Source organism: Bubalus bubalis, chromosome 15 (assembly GCF_019923935.1).
Source record: "Bubalus bubalis isolate 160015118507 breed Murrah chromosome 15, NDDB_SH_1, whole genome shotgun sequence".
In the NCBI taxonomy this organism is placed as follows: domain Eukaryota; kingdom Metazoa; phylum Chordata; class Mammalia; order Artiodactyla; family Bovidae; genus Bubalus; species Bubalus bubalis.
Window position 1 is genome coordinate 77,772,246 of NC_059171.1, and position 20,129 is coordinate 77,792,374.

The window sequence follows — 20,129 nt, forward strand, 5'->3', positions numbered from 1 at the left end:
TGATGTACTCCTTTTCCTATTTGGAACCAGTCTGTTGTTCCGCGTCCAGTTCTAACTGTTGCTTCCTGACCTGCACATAGATTTCTCAAGTGGCAGATCAGGTGGTCTGGTATTCCCATCTCTTTCAGAATTTTCCACAGTTTATTGTGATCCACACAGTCAAAGGCTTTGGCATAGTCAATAAAGCAGAAATAGATGTTTTTCTGGAACTCTCTTGCTTTTTCCATGATCCAGTGGATGTTGGCAATTTGATCTCTGGTTCCTCTGCCTTTTCTAAAACCAGCTTGAACATCAGGTAGTTCATGGTTCACATATTGCTGAAGCCTGGCTTGGAGAATTTTGAGCATTACTTTACTAGCATGTGAGATGAGTACAATTGTGCAGTAGTTTGAGCATTCTTTGGCATTGCCTTTCTTTGGGATTGGAATGCAAACTGACCTTTTCCAGTCCTGTGGCCACTGCTGAGTTTTCCAAATTTGCTGGCATATTGAGTGCAGCACTTTCACAGCATCATCTTTCAAGATTTGGAATAGCTCAACTGGAATTTCAGCACCTCCACTAGCTTTGTTCCTAGTGATGCTTTCTAAGGCCCACTTGACTTCACATTCCAGGATCTGGCTCTAGGTCAGTGATCACACCATCGTGATTATCTGGGTTGTGAAGATCTTTTTTGTACAGTTCTTCTGTGTATTCTTGCCATCTCTTCTTAATATCTTCTGCTTCTGTTAGGTCTATACCATGTCTGTTCTTTATCGAGCCCATCTTTGCATGAAATGTTCCCTTGGTATCTCTAATTTTCTTGAAGAGATCTCTAGTCTTTCCCATTCTGCTGTTTTCCTCTATTTCTTTGCATTGATGGCTGAAGAAGGCTTTCTTATCTCTCCTTGCTATTCTTTGGAACTCTGCATTCAGATGCTTATATCTTTCCTTTTCTCCTTTGCTTTTCAATTCTCTTCTTTTCACAGCTATTTGTAAGGCCTCCCCAGACAGCCATTTAGCTTTTTTGCATTTCTTTTCCATGGGGATGGTCTTGTTCCCTGTCTCCTGCACAATGTCACGAACCTCATTCCATAGCTCATCAGGCACTCTATCAGATCTAGGCCCTTAAATCTATTTCTCACTTCTACTGTATAATCATAAGGGATTTGATTTAGGTCATACCTGAATGGTCTAGTGGTTTTCCCTACTTTCTTCAAGTTAAGTCTGAATTTGGCAATAAGGAGTTCATGGTCTGAGCCACAGTCAGCTCCCGGTCTTGTTTTTGCTGACTGTATAGAGTTTCTCCATCTTTGGCTGCCAAGAATATAATCAATCTGATTTCAGTGTTGACCATCTGGTGATGTCCATGTATAGAGTCTTCTCTTGTGTTCTTGAAGAGGGTGTTTGTTATGACCAGTGCATTTTCTTGGCAAAACTCTATTAGTCTTTGCCCTGCTTCATTCCATATTCCAAGGCCAAATTTGCCTGCTACTCCAGGTGTTTCTTGACTTCCTACTTTCGCATTCCAGTCCCCTATAATGAAAAGGACATCTTTTTTGGGTGTTAGTTCTAAAAGGTCTTGTAGGTCTTCATAGAACCGTTCAACTTCAGCTTCTTCAGCATTACTGGTTGGGGCATAGACTTGGATTACTGTGATATTGAATGGTTTGCCTTGGAAACAAACAGAGATCATTCTGTTGTTTTTGAGATTGCATCCAAGTACTGCATTTGGGACTCTTGTTGACCATGATGGCCTCTCCATTTCTTCTGAGGGATTCCTGCCCGCAGTAGTCAGTATCTTACATAGTCTGAAAGCTCCAGAATGAAGCTCTGGAGCTGACGGTGTCATTTACCTCCCCAGACCCCAGATCCAAAGATGGCAGCTGCCAATAAGCAGGAAAAGTCTTGGGAAGCCTGAGTCCCCAGATGTTGGATCACAGTCACAAACAATCAAACCTTCCTGATGAAGCCTGTGACCACTGAATACCTAGAGTCTCTGGTTATAAAAGGACACTAACAATGACCACAAATACTCCATTCTGGGTCCGCAAGTCTGACAGAGATCCTGTTTGATAAGCCAAGTTCAACAGAAAGGAAATGAAACAGCCCTCTGTTCTGTTTTCTAGAGCGAGGTATGGGTTGAACGAAGAGCACAGAGACAGGCTTGAGTTTGGAGCCAAAAACCAAGGCAAGCCTGTGGGTCCCCAGGCAAGATAAACCAGTCAATATTAAAGGAAATCAATGCTGAATACTCATTGTAAAGACCTATGCTGGTGCTCCAGTATTTTGGTCACTGGATGCAAACAGCTGACTCATTGGAAAAGTCCCTGATCCTGGGAAAGACTGAGGGAAGAAGGAGAAGAGCAGGTTAGAGGATAAGATGGCTGGATGGCATCACTGATCTTGGGCAAGCTCAAGGATATGGTGAGGGACAGGGAGGCCTGACATGCTGCAGTCCACGAGGCTGCAAAGAGTTGGACATGACTGGGTGACTGAACAAGTGCGATTCATCTTCCTAGCCACAGCTGGTGAGAAAGGGAAAGCTATTAAGAGTCAGTACCAGGGGCAGTGAATCAATAGATAGAAGCGTTGAGTCTCCTTGGGCGCTTTCCCTGGTGCTGGTGTTGGTGATAGTATTACTGGGTTCAGTCACTAAGTTGTGTCCAACTCTTGGGACCCTGTAGACTGCAGCCCGCCAGGCTCCTCCTCTACCCATGGGATATTCCAGATGAGAATACTGGAGTGGATTGCCATGCCCTTTTCCAGGGGATCTTCCCAACCCAGGGAATCAAACCTGCATCTCCTGCTTTGCAGATGGATTCTTTACTGCTGAGCCAGCAGGGAAGCCCCTCCTGGAGGTGTGACGACATACTTACTAGTGGGGTCTGGGACCTGGACTTCAGGGACTCACTCTGACCTACTAGTTTTGTAGTAGTTTTGTAATATTGGCATTTAACCTTGCTAAACCTTAGTTTTCTAATATGTAAAGTAGAACACTATCTCTACCTCCAAGGATGGTGCTCACCATCATAGGAGATGACATTATAAAGCAGGTAAACTGGTCTTTGGTCCTTAATACACTGGGTATAACGCCTCCTGCAGCTCCCTGAGATCTCACTGTGCAGGGTGACCCTGAGAACAAGGCCACCACAGACTCCCAAGTAGAGAAACAAAACACCCTGTCTTTCAGAAGCAGCACTGATTTCTGTTCTTTTCCTGGATGGAAGCTTTCTTTGACTTTCTCCGACTCTGAAAAGGAACAAACCCTCCCTTGAAGGGAATTATAAAAGAACAAAGGCAGAGTCGTTGTCCCAAGACACCAGCACTTCAGCAGTGGTCGGGCTGATTGAGAAAACAATTCCTCCTTAGTGGAGGGAACGCCTTATCTGTTTAATTGATCTGCTTTCCTTTCTCTGAATAAAGGTTATCATGTGGCAGAGGCAGCACCCAGAAGCTGGCAAGCTGACAGCAGAGGTCGTATACTGAGGATCAGCTGAAGCGACCCACCTGCAGAATCCTTCAAGCAAGGAGTTTAGCCACCACTTACGACCCCAGAAAAGAAGGGGAATCCTCAGGATAATAGCACAGAGGATGCTCAGCTGTGCTGATGTCTCTTAGCCTAACACTTCCCCAGGGCAGAACCTCCAGTTCTATCTACACTGAGACGTGATGTCTTCAGTGTCCGAAGCAGGAGTCTTGGTTTTGTCAAAACCCTATACAACTTCAAAATCTCTGCACAACAAACAGGAGTTGTCTTAACCTGCCGGCCGGGGCCTGGGACACCTGGCTGTTTTCCATCCTGAGACCCCACAGGCTCCCAGTTGGTGTCACACCTCAGCATTTGTGTTTGCCTCCTTACCTTTTAATAGCAAATATAATGGCTCCAACCCCATCTTTCAGGGCTGTGCCTAGGGTGAGGCAAGTGAGCACTCACCCAGGGGCCCCATAAACCTCAGATCGGAGATAAAGAATATGTCAATGACATATTTTTAAAAGTCAAAATTAATGCAAAATGAAGAATTTCATCACCTATTCAGTATAAATCTATATCCCTTCCTACTTGAGAACTTCTGAATGTATCTGTATTTAAGTTAAGAGAAAATCGTACTATATGTTTTAAGTGGTAAATTTTTAAGTGATTAAAAATATTTTTCTTTTCTAATAAAAAATTAATGCAAAATAATACAAGATGAACAAAATATGAAAATGGAAATAAACACAGGGCTCTGCAGGGGCAGAAATTACCATGAGACAAGGGGACACGATTGAGCTGTGTAGAAGGAAAACGAGGGTCTCGTGTAGGCTGGGCCTCATCTTGACTTAACATTTCGGTATTTTGTTCCTCATGGATCTACTTCATTCATTTTAAACACTTCACAATACTGCATTAGAGTTTCATTTAGCGTGGTTACACCTTCCGCCCAGGTCCTCACCTCAGTCTTGGCCCAGGCACTGACAGAGGGCTTATAACACGCCAGGCGCAGGTGGGAGCATCGTTGAGCAGTCGTCAGGGCCAGAGGCCTGGAGGGTCTCTGCCCTCACAGCCCCTCGTTCACCAGGAGGAACGGGAAGAGTCGGGAGGCAAAAAGCCAGCCCAGGGTCGTTGCCGAGACCTTATTCCCACCCCAAGGGTCTTGCTCCTGTGGGCTCTCTCCCACTGACAATTTCAAGCCGCAACCCCCATCAGAGGAGCCATACCGAGTCCCAGAGAAACACAGTGACATAGTGACACGCATGTCCCTGAACACGCATTAGGGACACAGCGATGTGCAGAGGCCACAGCAGCACAGAGGTGACAAGGCGGGGGGGCAAAGGCAGCGTGGATGTCCGCTCCCTGCCTACACACTCTCCCAGCCTGCACACTCTATCCCCGAGTGCTGAACACTGTCCTGACCGAGGGCCTGAGAGCCGCAGCCCCGATGCCTGCCTATTCTGCAGCTGCGCGCCCAGCTCCCCCCTCCCATGCCAGCCTCCGAGCTCCGTGAACCTACAGAGCCATGCTGCCTGTTCCAGACAGGTGTCTCGTCATTCACAGCACAGTGAAAGATGCCCACTGCGTTTCTATAGCACTTTCCTAATAACACTCTTTTTTAAAATTATTTTTTATTGAAGGATAATTCCTTTGCAGAATTTTCCTGTTTTCTGTCAAACATCGACATGAATCAGCCATCAGTATACATATATCCCCCCACTTTTGAACCTCCCTCCCATCTCCCTCCCCATCCCACCCCTCTAGGTTGATACAGAGCCCCTGGTTGAGTTTCCCAAGCCATACAGCAAATTCCTGTTGGCTATCTATTTTACATATGGTAATGTAAGTTTGCATGTTACTCTTTCCATACATCTAAAAATACGGAATGCTTCACGACCTTGCACGTCATCCTTACGCAGGGGCCAGGCTAATCTTCTCTGTATCATTCCAATTTTAGTGTATGTGCTGCAGAAGCAAGCACCCTAATAATCCTTTTATCGAGTGCTAAGTTCTTTATCTGTACGATATGTTCAACTCTCACTTCTCTCTGCAGTTGTTTTTATTCACATTATTAGTGGTTGGAGAAATTGAGGCCCAGAGAGGTCAAAGATTTTGCCTAAGGTCACACAGCAACAATGACTCAACTAGAATTCAGAGTTATCTGACCCCAAAGTTCACGTCATAACCATCACTACACATTCCTATCCAGTAGCTCATCTGTACTTCCAACCACTCAGGTATTTGTAGATGAGCAATCTGAGACTCAACAAGTTCAAGTGCCCATTTCCAAGGTCACTGAGACAGCTGGTGCAAAAGAGAGACCTTGAATGTGGGTTTTCTGATTTTAAAACCATGATCTCGTTACACTGGGCATCACTCTTCCTCAAACTTAGGCTAACCAGTGAGATGAGAACAGATACACATGAGTTTTATGACGGTTCACTGACCTGTGGTCCAGCTATTCCTGGGGGCCCTGGGAGGCCTCTGGGCCCAGCATCCCCCTGCAGCAGGAAGAACGGGGAGAAAAAAAGAAAAAACAGCAGGAATAAGTGTCTGGACCTGACATACGGCATCATCAGCAAGATGTCCACTTCCATATCATTCACTCATTTCCCATGGGATTCCCAGGTCCCCGCCTGCCCCTCAGAGTGTCTGAGCAAAGGTAGGCGGTGATAAGGTGTGTGGCTGTGCATTCAAGGGTATAACCCACTCCCAAAGTGGTAAATGGTGCAGGAACCAGTCCCCAAGGTGACCCCAAGGATCCTCGCCTCCCAACGGGTACCAGAGAGGCAGGGCTGGCATCTCCAAGATGATTCACTTCGTCCCAATGATAATAACGAAATCTCCTCTTTTGTTCCTACCTTTTTCCCTTCTGTGCCTTCTCTCCCTGGCTTTCCTGGGAGACCTTTGTCCCCTTTAAAACCTGGAAGACCAGGGAGGCCTGGGGGGCCCGGGGGACAGTCATTGCACACGTCCTGAGAGAAAGAGTAACATGATAATACAGTTACTTGTAAAACAAAAGGTGACCCATAGCTCCAATCCCTCCAGACAGGAGGAAGCCAGCAAATGATGAAAAAGCAAACGGGTAGATGGAGTCATTACCCATACAGCCTGTGTCAAACTTCATGTTTTTCTCTCTCGTTCTTAAACTAGGTTTCAGCATTGATATATCTGTATTATTACCGCACGTCTCCCTACTTCCGGCCAATGGCTGAAATGTAGCCCAAGACCAAGACGTCAAAAGCACATGTACTGATGTCTGTGAACGTCTAAAAATATTCACAGTACAGATTTAAAGCAAGCATTTAGTACTGTAAGAAACAGCATGCTTTGTCCCTAAAGCCAGAGACAAAACAATGCTGGAGGTTGAATTCTCTGTCTCACAGGTTTACCCAAGTGGTTTCTGAACAAAGAAGCAAAATAAAGAACGTAAGAGGCAATCCCCCTCCCCCAGGTCTTGCTCACTGTAACACACACCAAGTATCGCCTGGCATTCTTCTTAGTCCAAGTGAAACTCACTCAGTCGTGTCTGACTCGTTGCAACCCCAAGCAGTATACAGTCCCTGGAATTCTCCATGGCAGAACACTGGAGTGGAGTATCTTCACAACCCAGGGATCAAACCCAGGTCTCCTGCATTGCACGCGGATTCTTTAGCAGCTGAGCCACAAGGGAAGCCCTTCTCAGTCCAAAGTAGGTATTTAATCAAGGCTCTCTGGAATGGAGCTTTGCTCCTCGGCTCTGAGGCAGGTGAGTTCTGTCCCTGGAGTGAATTTAAAGCCCAGGGAACCAATTCTCGAGCTTGTCTGTGTCATCCCCAGGTCTTACAGTTTGGAGCACAGTAAACCCCAAATGAAATTCACTGGCCTGACCACACTCTGGTCCAACTCACACCCCAGCGTCTTGGACTGCTCCTTCCTTGTGCTGTTGTCGTGCTCAGTCATGTCCGAGTCTTTGTGATCCCATCGACTGTAGACCGCCAGGCTCCTCTGTCCATGGAATTTCCCAGGTGAGCATACTGAAGTGGGTTACCATGTCTCCCTCCAGGGGACCTTCCTGACCCAGGGAGCCAACCCACACCTCCTGCATCTCCTGCATTGCAGGCGGATTCTTTACCATGGCGCTCCTTCCAAGCCTTCACTCTAATCCTGTCTTCCTCCCCGATTCCCTCCTTGTGATAAAGGTTAAATAAAGTAAAACAAGGATGGCTCTCGGAACAGTGCCAGATCATTTCCAGAGCCTTCAGCTTTGTTATGAATTCACGTACTCAGCCAGCAGCTCCCTCGCTGTTGGGCACTGCGCTCTTCTGCTTCGAGACCACAGTAAACAGCTGTCTTGAAGAGCTCACGGATCCATGGCACCAACTGACCCAAGCAAATGCGCTAACTCAGGCCTTGGGCTGCTTCACTGGAGAGACGGGCCAAGACTTGCTCACGTTCACAGCGGGTGATGTCTCAGGTGGCCCGGCACTCATCTTGATCTCTAATTCAGGATGGATGGGCTTTCATCGACAAAAAGCACCTCTGAGCAGTCCACCTTCCTTTCAGGTGCTCATGCCTACTCAATCTTTGATGTTTCTTTAGAGGTGTCCTACTCCAAGAAGCCCTCCTGATTGCTTCACACTGGGGGTATGCTTCTGCCCCTGAGAACCTCTTGCTACAGAAGCACCTGTCTCACTATAGAGTGGTCTCTTTATAGCTCCATGCCGTCCCCACCAAGCAAAAAAAAAAAAAAAAAAAAAGTGTGAGCTCTTCGAGAACAGAAGTAGAGTTGCTTTATCTCTGCATGTCCGATTTATAGCAAATAATCTTCCACAGAGCATGAGCTCCGTGAGGGGCCCAGCCGACCCAATCAACCACCACCAATTGACCTTCACACACCTAGTGCCATCTCCCTTTAGTGGGTGGTTTCAGAAGCTGGTTGAAATGTTGAGGGGAACGAAATGTTGGGTATGTGAAGAAATGGCAAATGAGGTGAGCCGAAGGACACTGTCTTCAGTTGCTGCTGTTTGGAAGGGTGGCAGACTAGGGAGAAACTCTTCTATTCCTAAACCATCTCTATAGTTGCTTAAAATAGGATATATCTGTGAAATAGGGCAACCCCAGACACAGGATGCATGGAAGCAGAGCTAGGCTGATTGCAGAAGGACGTCCAGACACTAAGAATTTTTGGACTTGGAGGGTACAGTGGGATCCACAGGAGAAAGCAATCGCATCTAAGACAAGATCTCACTGTTTTCTCATTTCTTGTCAATTTCTGGCATGGATAAGTCAGCCTGAGCGTGTCTTAGTCACACTTCCTGTGAGCATTGTTTCCTGATGGCCAGGGCAGCCCCCAGACTTGCTAGAGAGGGGGCTGGACTTAACATACGGACCCAGTCCTGGAATTCAGTGTGCATAGGGCAAGACCAGCCCCCGACCCGCTCTCCCACCAAGCCTCCCTTTGCCCCTGTGCCCGTGGGACCCCAGCCCCTGGACCTGGGACACCTCAGTCATGTGGATGCTAGCACTGGGATCCAGGCAGACTGCCCCCAAACACATCTCAGTGGCATATTAACTACTGCAAATTAAAGGTACTTAAGAAATGGTCAGTGTAAGACAGACAGTGATACTTCTGTCTTCCCTAAAACAGGAAATAAACCGAAATACAGGAAATAAACCTCTCACGTGAAAGGGGCCCTCCCTGCAGTTGGAGGTGGGAGGACACCTTTATCCCCAGAAACCGGGATTTCAGGGCCAAGAAGCCTATAAATCTTCAATTTTAATTTACTACCCTGAACCCAAGCTCTGCTTAAAGTCTTCATTAATGAAGCACCCAAAGCCTATGTTTCTTTGCCTTGTCAATTCCTCACAAATGTCTTATGTCTTTATCTACAAAGTATGAAAGCTGCCTGTTTGGCCACTTTTTAGGTGTCATTTCTAGGAGACCTCCATGTGCACAAATTAAAACTTATTCTGCTCCTGTTAATGCCTTGTGTTAATGTTTAGTCCCACCACAGAACTCAAGAGGACCCACAGGTGGAATTTTCTCCCTCCCCATCACTAGCCAGAGTTGTGTGTCCAGCTGGACAGGCTTGCCCATACCACAGGGAAGCCTCTGCTCACTTGGGGTTCACGGCTACACCTTTCCAATCCTCAGTCTCCCTATCTGTGAAATGAGAACCTCAGATTCTGGGGAGAAATACATGGCGAGAACACAGGAGTTTCAGCTGCCATGTACATCCCTGTGGTTTCAGCTGTAATTTTCCTCCCTTTGCCCCACTGGCAGATCAGAGAGATGACCCTGATCATCAATTCTGCTCCCAACTCTTCCACTTAACTGAGTCATCTCAGGCAAGCCACTTTAGTTCCTTTGAGTCCACTTCCATATCTGTTAACAAGGCTCTTTCTCCTACCTTGGGAGAGAGTTCAAATTTTAATACATGTGAAGCATCTAGCATGTTGCAAGCTCCAGTGTGTAAATGCAGACTCCCCTTTGTCTCCATCCCCTCCTATTTCCTGAGACATTTTCAGCAAACCCTGTGTCATTGTATTTGATGCAGGACAGCAGACGAAGCAAGCGCTCAAAACTGCATAACCCTGGAGGGATGCTGCGGTGTCTTGCCAGGCACAGAAATCATCTCCAGATCATCTCACAAGAACTTCTACTGGATTCCTGAACCTTCAGTACACGTTCATGCCAAGCATGTAGCCTGTACCTCAAACCTCGAGCTGACAGCCAAGGAACTCACTACCTGCCTGTCCTGCATCAGGTGGCTGTCAGGAAGCTTGGACACACGCAAAGATGAAGTCACGTAGCAGAGGGGTCAAGAGCATGAGGAACTGGAGCTGGTCACACTGGGAGTGAGTGTTGGCTCTGCCACCGTCCAGCTCTGTCACCTTGAACAAGTGTCTGGCCCACCCCTGCCCACCTCCTGCTCTGCAAAAGGCAGCAGGTAATAGTACCCAAAGTCCATCTAATCAAAGCCATGGTTTTTCCAGTAGTCATGTATGGATGTGAGACTTGGACTATAAAGTAGGCTGCACACCAAAGAATTGATGCTTTCAAACTGTGGTGCTGGAGAAGACTCTTGAGAGTTCCTTGGACAGCAAGGAGATTAAACCAGTCAATTCTAAAGGAAATAAACCCTGAATATTCATCGATAGGACTGATGCTGAGGCTGAAGCTCCAAAACTTTGTCCACCTGACGTGAAGGGCCGACTCATTGGAAAAAACCCTGGTGCTGGCAAAGATTGAAGGCAGGAAGAGAAGGGGATGACAGAGGATGAGATGGAATCATTGACTCAATGGACATGCGTTTGAGCAAACTCTGGGAGATGGTGAAGGACAGGGAAGCCTGGCGTGCTGCAAGTCCATGGGGTCACAAAGTCAGACACGACTGAGCAACTGAATGACAACAGTAACTGGGTTGTTGGCAGGGACTGGGTGAAACAATATTTATCCTGGGAATCGTCTAACGGAGAGGCCTTGAGGAGGACCTCTTGGGCACAGATCCAATCATGGAAGTTTAGTAAATGGGAACTCTTAGAATACAAAGTTTCTACTCAGGCAGTCTTCCAATGACCAGAAGGAGGCAAATTTTCTGTAACGAAAGATGCCTTCTCAGCAAGAGAGGGTTCCCCGCCGACAGCCACCCCATCAGGCTTTAACCGACATCAAGATGGCAGTGGGTGATTATCAACTAGGGAGCCAGGACAGTGACTCTGCAGACCTGGGCAAACCCACGAGGGCCAGGCTCTCGTCTACAGAGTTTCCAGGCAAAGCACAGCTCTGGAAGGCCAGGGAGTCTCAGGTGCTGCCCTGAATGTAGGTGCTCACATTCTCTCTGCAGTTCCTGGCTGCTACACCCTTTGGCAGGTCAGAAGTATCAATTTGACTAAACGTCTGTTTCAATGCTGAAGCTGTAAAGCTCACAGCAGTCACTCCTGTTATCTCTGCCTTAAAGACTGGGACACTTTGAGGCTGTAATCCTTAAGGGGAGGTGGGGGACAAGAACCGAGGCAAACCCAATGCCTTCCCAGTGGGACAGAATTAGAGAAAAATCACCTAGACTAAAAAGCCTGTACTAAATAGGACTTCAATAGATAAAGATTTCTTGCCATGTCCTGGTTGTAAAAAAAACAAACAAAAAAACTCCCTCTTGTCAGTAAAAATCAAGAAAGATTGCTCCACTCCTCATTTTTAAGTAAAATGTATCATTTTCCATCAAGGCATCTCAATGTGTAGAGATGAAAAGTCCCAGGCTTCTGAGAAGGTTTCCTTTTTTCTTTTGCTCTCCTCTCTTGCTCTCATGCAGGAACCGGGTGCTTTCAAATGCCTCCCAAGTGGTTTTTAGAAGACAGGAGAGGAGGGAGGGGCGGTCACGCAAAAGGCAGGGCCAGGCTCCACCCAAAGTTCAGACCAAGGCTGAGAACAGAGGCAACAAACGGTCCCCCATGTGTGTGGCCACAGGACCGCTCTTCCAGAAACATGGATCTTACCCCGCTCTGTCCTGCCTGTTCCCCTTTTCCGTTCAAGACCGGAGGTCCCTGGCCGAGCTCCCAGGCAGCCAACTCTCCGCCCATCTCAACCGAGCTCTCAGCTCACGTCCCCCGCCCCCCGGGGAGAGAGTGCTGTGGTTCTGACGATGAGCTCCGTCTGTGCTCAGATCCAGACTCCAAGGGCCCAGCAGCTCACTCCACCGCTCGGCACCTGCGCCCTGGACCTGGCACTAGCAGGATCCTCACCCAACCTGCTGGATTCTGCCCAGGTCTGTCTTTTCAGAACCCTAGGACGCAGTCCTGTGTGGGGTCCAAAGTCAGTCTCTGGACTCGTTGAGGAGTGGATTCTATTCCCAGAAAGTCGCTGACCCTCATGGTGACTCAGGTTTCTAACAAACAAAGTGCTAGTCACTAAGTCTTATCTGACTCTTTGCGACCCCATGGACTATAGCCCACCAGGCTCCTCTGTCCATGGGATTCTCCAGGCAAGAATACTGGAGGGGGTTGCCATTCCCTTCTCCAGGGGATAGTCCGGATGCAGGGATCAAAAACCCGGGCTTCCTGCATTGCAGGCCGATTCTTTACTGTCTGAGCCACCAGGGAAGCCCTATAAAGGGTGACATACATCCCTGGGTGGGCTCAGACCACCAACCTTTCGGTTAACCGCCGGATGTGCTAACTGACTGCACCAGAAACACACCAGCATAGTCTTAAAATCCCCTGGAGAAGGGAATGGCTACCCACTCCAGTGTTCTTGCCTGGAGAATCCCATGGACAGAGGGGCCTGGCAGGTTGCAGAACATGAGGTTTCAAAGAGTCTGACATGACTGAGCAACTAACAAGCAAAACGAGGACATAAATGGTACCAACCTCATGGAGCAATTGCAGACATGAGAGATGCACGTGAAGCATTAACCATAGTACCACCCGGAAGGATTTCCCGTGACAACGGGTCTTATTGTCCAATAAGACAGCCACTAGCCACAGGTGGCCAGTAAGTACTTAGGATGTAGCTAGTGTGACCAAAGACCGGAATCTTTTTTTTTTTTTCATTAAGTTAAACAAGTTTAAATTCACACATGTGGCCAGTGGCTTCTGTGCTGGACAGTGGATTTTAGCACATTGCTGGCACGGCATGTTCTCAACAAATGTTGTTATAGTTGTTTATACTCTAACGTAGTTGCTCAGACCAAAAAAAAAAAGAAAGACCATATTATTGACATCTCCAGTCTCCCCATCACAACTCTCATAAGGCATGCACATTTATGTTTTTACCTTCACCAAGAGATTTACGTCCCCTGGAGACAGTACTGAAGAGGGGCCCTGTCAAAGTAAAAATAAATAAATACATACACACGAGTGCACACTGCATATCCCATGCTTCTGCAGCAAGCAGCCTTCAAAATGTGACTGTAACAGGTGACATGTCTACACAGGACACAAAGAGCCTGGTCTACACCCCACGCTTGGGAACCACAGGCAGGCCCTTCTGAGCAGTCCTAACTAACATCAGACTTTCTGGTCCCGGCCTTCCTGGCCCTCTCTCTCCTGCTGGCCCCTCCCCCTTCCAGCAGCACCAGCAGTCCTATGGGTACTGTGGAAGACGAAGGGGGCGGGTTGTCCTTCACTCCAGGTGGGTAATAGCTGCCGCTGTCATTCACATCTAGTAGGAACCTAAAGCAATTCCTTCAGCTCCCCCAGGTGAACTAGCATTTTAAGCCTCATTCGTCTTTATGAGTTGGAAGTCTCTAACTTCAGGAGGGGAGTTCAGAAATCAGGAGTAATTACAAAGCCTCTGAAGGTGTGAAGGAGTCTGCAGGTCCCCGAGTTCACACTCAAACCCACAGTGAGTTGGGAAGTGGCGTGTTATGACCATGGCAGGCCCAGAGCCCAAGTGGAGTGGAGGCTGGGTTCAGCCCAGGGTGCAAGGGACAGGAAGCTGGGAAGGAAAATGGAAATGCAAAGGCAGATGCTGAAGGGACGAGGGATTCTTAGGTAAGGACCGGAGACTGGCGTGCTGCTCTGCAAACTTCTGCACATCGCAGTGGACAAGGAGTGCCAGAGAGCCCACGGTCCAGAGGGAAGATGGCAGGCTTCCTCCAGAATGTTGGAAGCCTGGGACCACTAATAGACTTGTGGTGGCTGGTTCCTTCTGATTGAGTCCAGGTTTATCAGGTCTAGCCTGTTACAGAGACAATTTCCTGGCTTCCCCACTTTCCCTGACTCCATGGAGTTTCTGCCACATCCTGTGGCTGCAGACAGTGGCAGAGGCATTGTGTAAGTTCGCATAGGATAACCTTGGCACTGGCTGGGTGTACGTCATGCTTCCTAAGCTGAAATGCTCAAGTATTTAATCACTGCCCTGGGTTGCAAGAGGACACCACCTGAGACAGACTGGGATCGGGCTGAGTCAGAATCGGAGGTTCTGAAGTGGCCCCTTGCCTGCAGGGAAAGCTTGCCTAGGCTGCATCTGCTGGAGAAAGCCTAGAACACCCTTAGTTATCAGAGACCAACCCTGGGGAGGAAGGCCAACCCATGCTACACACTAATTGAGTAAAACTTTAAAAGGGGAGAGGGATTTTATTTTGACATTGCATGTTTTCTCCAGGCAAGTTAATAACGCAAGATTTATACTGTCCAAATTGGGAGGTTTTTTTTCCTTCTTTTACAAATTGGGAGATTTTTATACTGCTGGCCTTGTATTCTTGGGGCTATTTTTCCGCTGTCATTTGAGCCCTCTGTAGAGTTGTTAAAGCTCTATGAGCATGGCTGGGCATCAGTTAGAAGAGAGAGAAGGGGTGGATTTCCCTTCTAGGTACAGCGTGCCCTGGGGGATAATTTAATTAACACCCTGTTGTGATCCATTTCTGTAGGCCTCCTGAGAGAGGCCTGAATACACAGGAGCAAGGCCGGTGCGGGGGCAGTGGCCAGTCGGTTGTTGATGAGAGGAAAGTGCTGGGGTGAAGAGAGAGAGTCTGTGCCCTGCCCAGGCCGTCATTACCTCCTGGGCACCAACCACCTGCTGCCAGGACTCTGGCTGGCTGGTCATAGAGACGTCAGCTACACAGCCACTGATGATGGGCTGACGTGGAGGTGAGTAAGAACCACTTCTTGACGGGCTAGCTCTATTTGCTGCTCACACCCGAGAGCTCCCTGTGGGATCAGGCTGAGGCTAGATTCCAGCTGAACCCACAGCTTCGACCACCTCTTCCCTCACCATGCCCTGTTTTCTTCAATCTTAACAGGTTTCACCTTAATCAATCATTAGGCACAAGAATCCCCACCAGAGGCTCTGCTTCTAGAGCACCCAAGGGTAGACAGGGGACTCCTGCTACAGGGATTCTAGGGGTGTAGCCCTGGGGGAACCCCGCCCAGGGCCCACTGTCCACCCTCGGAGGGCTGGTGACTGCAGGAGAGGCCTTGGTTGTCCCAACCCTGCACATCCCCAAGACAGGTCTGGCCCCGGCTGCTCTGGAGAGATGTACTAAGTCCTTGGAATGCCCTCCCTGATAAGGGTGCTTTGTTTACCCAGGGCCTTGGGCCATGCAGTTAACAGTGTCCTTGCTGGGGGCCTGGGGCCAGTCTGACCTCTGGGAGGGCGGGAGATGGTGGAGTAACCAAGACCACCCAGGGAGGCACGCCTGGTCTGGGTGAGCATCCCTTGATGGCAACACCCACTGAATTTCAGACCACTCGGGGTCACCCCCATGGATTCAGAATACACACAACTTCTGGGAGAGCCGAGTGTGGGGAGGAGACACGTGGAGGCCTCAGCCTCGTGTCTTGGGGGCTCCTTCCCTGGGATAAAGCATCATCCTGAGTGTAACAGCTCTCCTGAGCTCTGGGAGCCCTTCTGGTGAGTCACTGAACCTGAAGGGGGTCCTGGGGACCCCTGAGAACGTGACTCGTCTGATTATAGAGAGCAGAGACCCTGAGAGTGACTCAGCAGCACCTGGGACCACGTTGGGGGAGGGGGTTCTGTGAACTTAAAGGTAGTCAAGAGAGACCGATGTTCTCTCGGTCTCTGCCAGAAACCAGTTGAGTCACATCAAGGTGAGCCCATCCTGTCCGCTGGACTCGGTGGATGCACTTCTCTCTGCAGAGGTATCAAGGTCTGGATCTGGCAGAGGTCATCTGAACCCCTTCAGCCTTTGGCCTGAACCTTACTCTTCCACCCACTTCACAAGGGACTGGCACTTGGGTACCAGGGTGGATTCTGTGAGCTTTTTTTGGCTGCTGCAAATCTGACTCCGTGAAGGAGGAGGAGCATATGAATAAGTACCCTCAACCTTCCAGCAAGACTTTTCACTCACCCTTCTGGCGGGTCTTAGTGAAGTTTCAGGACCCTTCTAGGAGACCAGGGTGCCCGTCCAGGTGTCTGCTGTTCCCAGCAGCCTGGACGAGGCAGAGACAGATGCTCACGCCCTCAGGGGCCTCCAGGTCTTGGCTCTTTGCCTGACTGACACTTGCAGCAGGCCGGGCCGCAGAGCAGACAGACGGCTGTCCTGAGGGCAAGCCTCTGCCCAGGGGAGTTCCCTGGCTTCTGAAACCAGTCTCGAGGCCTGGGACTCCCCAGTCGTGGCTGCCACTGTCTCTTCCTTCTCAGGCAGCAGGTTTCAAAGGGCTGATTTCTCCTGTATCTTCCCAGCGGCTTCCTGCCCACCCAGACCCACTCATCCTCACTGCTCCTTCCCTGGAGGGCCCACTGATAGCCTGGTGAGCTGGCTAAGCCTTCAGAGCATCTCTGGCGTTGGTAACTTAATCTGGGGGCTGGGTTCCCAGAGGGGACGCACTGCACACGAGGGAAGCCTGCCGGAGCCGAGAGCCCGCCATGCTGCCAGGGACCAGACGCTCAGGACTCTCTCGTCCTGCGCAAGCTCCTGTAGCTCTCCTTGTGAGAGAGGAAAGGAAGCTTCTACTCTAACAGGGGGGAAACCAGAAGGAACTGACATTACTGAGAAAAAGGGCAGGACACAGGCCAGTGAGGAACTAGCCATGGACAAGAAGTGGCTCCTGTCCATTTGCTCACCCCCAGGTCCCCATCCACCCTTTCTGCTCCAAGTCCTGGGGGTGTATCAGGGACTCACCTGCCTCTGGAGCTCAGGTGAGCTGGCCCAAAGAGAGGCACATGGGGAAACTGGGGTGGGGGCACTGCTCCCTCCCAGCCTCTGGCCAGGCTTCCTGGCAGTGGCTTTGAACCCACAATTTCCGCTCCCATCTGGCAGCCCTGTCCCCACTGCTCCCGCTTTCTCTTGGCTCTGAATATGGGCACATGGTGGTACTGGCTTCCCTCTGTGTTTATCTCTGGGCATCAGAGCCACCTCTGATTAGTTCCCTCCGCCCACAGCTTTGTAAAAAGCCCCTTCTTAAAGCTTCTTGAGCCATCCGAGTTGCATTTTATTCTGGCTGAACCCCTGATGGTCAAGATTCATCCAGAACAGTTAGATGACATACTGGTTTGCCAGGAGGCCCTCTTTCTCCCGGATTTCCTGGTACACCCTAAAAGAAGAAAGAAAGAAACACATTAACTCTGTTAAGCACATAATCCTGATCCACTCTGCCCACTCTCTCCCACAGCCTCTCTATCTGCCAAGCGCAACTCAGGAGAAAACAGATCACCGGACCATGAAGACTGGCACCAACAAAAACTCACAGCTTCCAACCTCGGCTGAAGACCCAGAGCTTCTCAGGATATATCAACCGGGGCAAACGTTCAGAACAGTAAGCCACCCCTCTCAGAACTCCTTGCCAAAACACAAAATTGAAAGTGCGTACGTGTGTGTGCACATGTGGACACACACTCACACATCTGATCTTCAACTCGGGCCGTCTTTTTCCAAACACAGGCAGAAGGACCAACTTTGAAAAAGAGGAGGGCCAAACAGCAGGAGGCGCTGTGTGGGATAGAGCCAGGAACTTGCGCGGTTCTGACAGCACCACACAGAAGCACAACAAGTGCAAGCAGACACACGCGCTTAGAGGCCACCGTGGACAGAGGCCAAGCACACAACACGCCCCCGGGGAGCGGGCGGGGCTCGGGGCCCAAAACAGCTCCTCCGGGGTTTCCTGGTCAAGGGAGGCCAGGGGAGAGGGAGGGGGGTCGGCAGGGACACAACCCGCACCCCTTGCCTTTACTTACATCCTGGCCAGCTGGTCCCTGGGGGCCGGGAAACCCAGGCGGGCCTCGAGATCCCTAAAGAAAAAGAAGACATCCCCCAACACTTAAAACAAAATCCAAAGGCCCCCTTGCCTGGGGTCGGTTCTCCTTGTCCAACCACCTGGTGCTCTGACCAATCTGATGGAACGGAGGTACCTGAGAGCGGCCAGGGCTTGAGGAGGGTCTGTCTTCAACACACAGATAGAACGCTCTGGAAAACCTTCCCCATGAGGCTGACTGCCCAGGCCCCCTTCGCAGGCCCCCTTCTCACTCCTGCAGTGAGACGGGCCTGAGCTCACTCCAGGCGCAGGGTCGATTACCAGCCTCAGGGGCCCGCTGGCTGGACAGACTGACCTGCGAGAGGACCAGTGCAGAGCCCGGCGCTCAGGTGACTGTTAGCTATTTTTATTGGAAAGTCGTTGCCACCTGGCTGACAATTTCTAGATGGTATTGGGAGTCGGCCCAAATCATCTTTCAATTACGGATCTCACTTCCTGCAGGAATCTTCCTAGACCTTTCTGCCCGCCTCACAGATTAAAAGAGCACCGTCACTGGCTCCTGGCTCTGTGGCTGGGGGCAGTGAAGCTGGGATTCAAAATTACTTCCTCTGGCAACGTGATGACATGCGTGAAACCACAGCTGTCCGTTCAGAGGGAAGCAGAGGTGGCGAAAAGCAAAGGCAGTGCCAGTCTGCCCAGCTGTCACTGGAGCTCAGGGCACTGGACCACCCGCCTCCTGACTCCACCATTCCACAGGTGAGTGCCTGTATCTTGGAGAGTCTGCATTGTATAACGTTAAAGTTTTTGTTTTTTTTTAAACTACTGTCTTTGCTGGCCTCTCCAACTTCAAATGGCTTTGATTAGCACATAATCTCTCCCATCAAGACACAGCCCTGTATTTAAGTCATACTGTACCGGAGGACCTTTTTCTCCTGGTGGTCCAGAGGGGCCCTAAGAAACAAACAAACAAGTAAGTAAGCAAACTGGAAGTGAAACGTCTGTTTAAATGTAAGGCTGGGTCCTTAAGGAAAAGCTAACGCCCTCCCATCTTTTGTTAAGAAAAAGCTTTTTATTTTTGTATCAGGGTATAATTGATTAACAGTGTTGTGATAGTTTTAGGTGGACAGCAAAGGGACTCAGCCATACATATGCATGTATCCATTCTCCCCCAAACTCCTCCCCCATCCAGGCTGCCACATAACCTTGAGCAGAGTTCCCTGTGCTAGACAGTAGGTCCTTGTTGGCCATCTACTTTAAATACAGCAGTGTGTACATGTCCACCCCAAACTCTATCCCTTCCTCCCATCCTTTCCCCCAGGCAACCATACGTCTGTGAGTCAGATGCTGTTCTGTAAGTTCATTTGTATCATTTCTTTTCAGATTCCACATATAAAGGATGGCATATGATATTTCTACTTCTCTGCCTGACTTACTTCACTCACTATGACAATCCCTAGGTCCACCCATGTTGCTGCAAATGGCAATGTCATTCTTTTTAATGGCTTCCTGCATCTGTAAGGCAGCGTCACCCCCTCTCATGCACCCACTATCGCTGTGTGTGGGGATCCTTCTGGAACCTTCTCCACCTGCCCTGCACTGGTGCTGCCCCATCCTGGCAGCCAGCGGGTGTCTGACGCCTAGCCCATCTCTAGCCCTGGTGTGGAGTGGACCCTGCATTTCAGCATTCTTGCGCTGCATGCCCTGCTTGCTTGGGCGGGATGGGTGGGGGAAGGGGCACGTCTAGACTCCCCAGAGTGGGCTGCATGGCTGAGGCTGCAGTGGTACCCCTTCCTGCACACGCACGCACATATACAGATACATGTGTGTGCACGCACACACACACATCTGCCACGGTCTGCCATCCCACACGTGTGAGCAGCCTACAACCTGGCTTCCCGAGCTGCACTGAAGATGCGCACCCTGCCTGAGGCACTAGCGTTGAGTGTCAGGCCCCGAGTGAGCGGCACTGGCCCTGGGCCCCAAGCCTTCGCCTCTGCAGAGAAGACGCCGCCCTGCCCTCCTGCCTGGACGTGTTCTCCTTGCC

At 49.7% G+C, this 20,129-nt stretch overlaps 1 protein-coding gene and 1 non-coding gene across 2 annotated transcripts in view; both read right to left on the reverse strand.

Moving 5' to 3' along the window:
* The window catches only part of COL22A1 (collagen type XXII alpha 1 chain), a 201,493-nt gene that overhangs the window by 42,173 nt on the left and 139,191 nt on the right, over window positions 1-20,129 (reverse strand). The window contains exons 32-37 of the mRNA XM_045162761.1: window positions 19,001-19,036; window positions 18,069-18,122; window positions 17,384-17,428; window positions 13,205-13,252; window positions 6,313-6,426; window positions 5,899-5,952 (exon numbers count right to left, since the gene is read on the reverse strand). Coding sequence (XP_045018696.1) covers window positions 5,899-5,952; window positions 6,313-6,426; window positions 13,205-13,252; window positions 17,384-17,428; window positions 18,069-18,122; window positions 19,001-19,036 — 351 coding nt within the window. The remainder of the gene's footprint in view (window positions 1-5,898; window positions 5,953-6,312; window positions 6,427-13,204; window positions 13,253-17,383; window positions 17,429-18,068; window positions 18,123-19,000; window positions 19,037-20,129) is intronic.
* LOC112579261 lies at window positions 5,326-5,432 on the reverse strand. Its single transcript, XR_003103760.2, has one exon. It is a non-coding gene; the product is annotated as a U6 spliceosomal RNA (small nuclear RNA).